The following is a 3,509-nucleotide window of genomic DNA, read 5'->3' on the forward strand; positions in this document are numbered from 1 at the left end:
ATCAACAGTACAACGATGGAAATTTCTTTTGAGAGCCAAATTTTTTAAACTTAAACTATATAGGTAGGTACATTGTTATTAACTTAATTAGGGGACTCCTAAGGCTTAGGAAGAGCCACACTCAAGGGGCCAAAGAGCCGCACGTGGCTCACGAGCCGCAGTTTGCCGACCACGGCCCTAGGAGGATCCGTGTGTCCTGCACACTCTGCTGGTCTCACCCTCACATTGCCTGAGCTGCACATGACAGTTGGCACTTGGGAATTCAGACTATAAATGTGTGTGTAATGTTAGTTTCCTGATGACACAGAATGCAGATTTGCCAAAACTGTGGACAGGAGGGCACACACCTCCTATACGTGGTCCCCTGAATGGGGACCAGGATGGAGAAAATGTTCAAGTCATCTATTTGATGAGGGACCTGTAGCCAGAATATATAAAAAACCCTTGTAACGCAATGCAAAAAAAGACAAATGACCCGATTAAAAAATGGGAAAACAGACATATCTCTAAAAAAGATATACAAGTGACCAATCAGCACATTAATAGATGCTCAGTGTTTAGCTTTCAGGGAAATGCAAATCAAACCCCAGTGCTAACATCCCTTGGGATGACTAACACCAAAAAGGCAGACAGTAACAAGTATTGATGAGGATGTGGAGAAATTGGAAACTTCCTCCACTGTTGGTGGGGATGTAGAATGGGGCAGTCCTTTGGAAGAGAGTTGGGCAGTTCCTCAGGAGAGTAAACATAGAGGTACCATAGGATCTAGCAATTTTGCTTCCAGGTATCTATCCACGAGGAATGAAATGTATGTCCACACAATAACTAGTATGGGACTCGAACCTGAGGCCTTCCAGTCTACCTCCCAGTGTGGCTCAGTTGGTTGGGTGTTGTTCCATGCACCCAAAGGTTTCTGGTTCAATTCCCTCTCAGGGCACATGCCCCGGTAAGGGGTGTGCAGGAGGCAGCTGATCAGTGTTATGCTCTCGCACATTGATGTTTCTCTTTCTCTCTTCTCCCTTCCTCTCTTTCTACAAATCAATTCTTTTTTAAAAAAACAAACAAACAAACAAACAAACGTGTGTACAAGCGTTCATAGCAACATTATTCTTAGTAGCCAAAGGGAAACAACTCAAGTGTCCCCTGAATGAGGGTGGGGCAATTATGGTCGAGTGTGGTGATGAAAATGTTCTAGAAGTAGCCCTAATTGGTTTGGCTTAGTGGATAGATTGTCGGTCTGCAGACTGAAGGGTCTCAGTTGCTGATGGTCCCAATAATTGTAACTGTTGCCAGAGTGGCCTCTTCCACCTGTTCCTCTCCATGGTCTCAGAGCTCATTACTGTATCCTAACCACTAGCCACCAGGAGATGGTTCCCTAGGACCTTCCCTGCTGCAAAGCAGAACTCAAAAGCCTGAGTAGAAGTGCCCCTGAGCTGGTGCATATATGCCCATGACTTTGTTGCTCAGACCAAATGCCACAGTAGATAGAAACACAGATGAGGCTGAGCAGGCAGACTCCTACACACCCCTCAGCACCCAGCCTGGGAGACCACATCCAGAAGCCTGGTCTGGCCCTGGAAGCGCCTTCAACGCAGAGCCACACAGCTGGTGGGATTCGTCATGCCTAGGCCTAGCACATTCCACTTGTGTTTTTATCTCAGTTTTAAGCCTTTGTTTTTGGTGCATTTAGGTGAGGATATGTAAAACAGTGAAGTTACGAGGCATGAATAGAGTGCTGTGAACTCTCTTGAGCACTTTGGTCTTGATGTGGAATCCACACGCATATAAGCTGCTCAGTGTCCCCCGGCACATCCGCTCTGCTGCAACCTCAGCTGTCACGTGCACACCCTGTGATTTCACTGGGGGAGCTAGCCTGTTATGCAGGTGCTTTAAGGGGACTCAGTTTCCTTTTCCCAGTTCTCTGCAGGCTTGGCCTGCAGCCCATGCCTCCACCCGCCTCCCCCAAGGCCAGGGCATCTCCTGGTAGACTTCCTATTAGGACCTCTTTGTCCTCTCTTCAAAGGCCATGCCTGGGGGCCACTGTCATGTGACAACTGGCTGGGCTACTTGGTACTGCCAGATGTGGTCCCACCCTCGGCCCCTCTCAGCTGCCCCTGTGCCGGTTGGGTAGGGACTGTGGGGAGAGACCCTGGCTGGGTTCGGTTTCCAGTGAAGAAGCCATTTTGGATGGCGAGGCACATTTTCCTTTCTGGAACGTTGTGTGGTGGCAGTGCCGCAGCGAGGACCCAGTGGGCCCAGCCTGCTGAGCACTCTGGAATGAAAACATCCCGTTTCCCCTGCCACTGTCTGGGGTGGTGCGGTGTCTGGGCCCTCGGCACACGGGGCCTGGCCCTGCCTGCTGGGTGTCTGCGCCTCCAGCTGGCCAAGGCGGCAGAGGCGCTGCCAAGTGAAAGGAGCTGGAAAATGCAGCTCATGTCCTTTTTCCCCGGAACACCTCGTTCTCTATGGTTTGGCAGCCGTCTCCGTCAAGGGGCCCAGTGATGCCCAGCTGCTGATGTCAGGGAGGAGACTGCATTTGGGGGCCAAGGTGGGCGGAGCCCTTCCTCTTGCTGAGGAGCCTGTGGGCCCGGGCCTGACACAGTGTAGTGCTCCCAAGTTTAGCAGCCCCCCTGCCCGGTAGGCATGGCGCCCGCTCCTGTATCCGGGCCACTCGGGAAGGGGCTTTGTACCAAGGCAGAGCAGAGCCAGCTTTTCCTTCTCGTCGAGATGGAGAATGAGGGCCAGGCTCAGGGCAGGGCTAACGGCACTGGAGGCTCCGGGGTCCCGCACCTCCAAACAGCTCTGTAGCCCTGGCCTCAGGCTGCATCGTGCCATTGGCAGTGCCCAGTAGCTGAGCGGGTGGTGGGATTGCCGGCCATGCTGGACTGATGCTTCTGCCCCTGTGCTGGCCCCCTGGCCAGGTTGGGAGAGCCTGCTGCCTTCTTCATTCTTCAGATTCTGAATAAATGATGGTGGGGTGCGGATGGTGGCTTCCCTGAGCCTCAGCATTCTCTGTAAAGGGGTGGTGCCCCCCCTGCTCGGGCTGGCTGTGACAGGCCAGCGTGAGAGGGACATACCAGTTGAGTGCAGTGCCTGGGGGGCACCCAGGTGCTGGTTCTTTTCCTCTCAACTTGGAAGGGGGTCCCCAACTCCCTAGCTGCAAGTGGAAGGGTGAGCTGAGCCCCTCTCCTGGGCCGACCCCCTCTTTCCCAGCCCCTGGCCCCCACCCTGGTCTTTTAGTACCCTGACAGTGGCTGATCTCCAAATGCACCTCCCCAGGGCTGGGCTGTGTGGAGGACACCCCACAGCTTCATCTGCCCGTGGTCCCAAGGGGATCCTAGCCAGTCGGTGTTACTGTACCAGACACCCATGGCTCATCCTGGTGACAACTTAGTAATAGGATGGCAAAGCTCCTTGAGGGAGCCCCACAGAGCACCCTGTGGAATGGGCACCGCCCGCTGTTCCGTGCCCTGGGGCTGAGAGGCTGTGGCGGGCTCTCACGCTGGCCT

The 3,509-nt window shown here is 53.7% G+C and overlaps 1 protein-coding gene across 1 annotated transcript in view; it reads left to right on the forward strand.

Moving 5' to 3' along the window:
• Nucleotides 1-2,727: 2,727 nt before the first annotated feature.
• The window catches only part of PKD1 (polycystin 1, transient receptor potential channel interacting), a 40,372-nt gene continuing 39,590 nt past the window's right edge, over nt 2,728-3,509 (forward strand). Inside the window, 1 exon segment of the mRNA XM_015564052.1 lies at nt 2,728-2,804. Within this exon segment, the coding sequence (XP_015419538.1) occupies nt 2,728-2,804 (77 nt within the window).

This window comes from Myotis davidii, unplaced genomic scaffold (genome assembly GCF_000327345.1).
Source record: "Myotis davidii unplaced genomic scaffold, ASM32734v1 scaffold599, whole genome shotgun sequence".
Taxonomy (NCBI): domain Eukaryota; kingdom Metazoa; phylum Chordata; class Mammalia; order Chiroptera; family Vespertilionidae; genus Myotis; species Myotis davidii.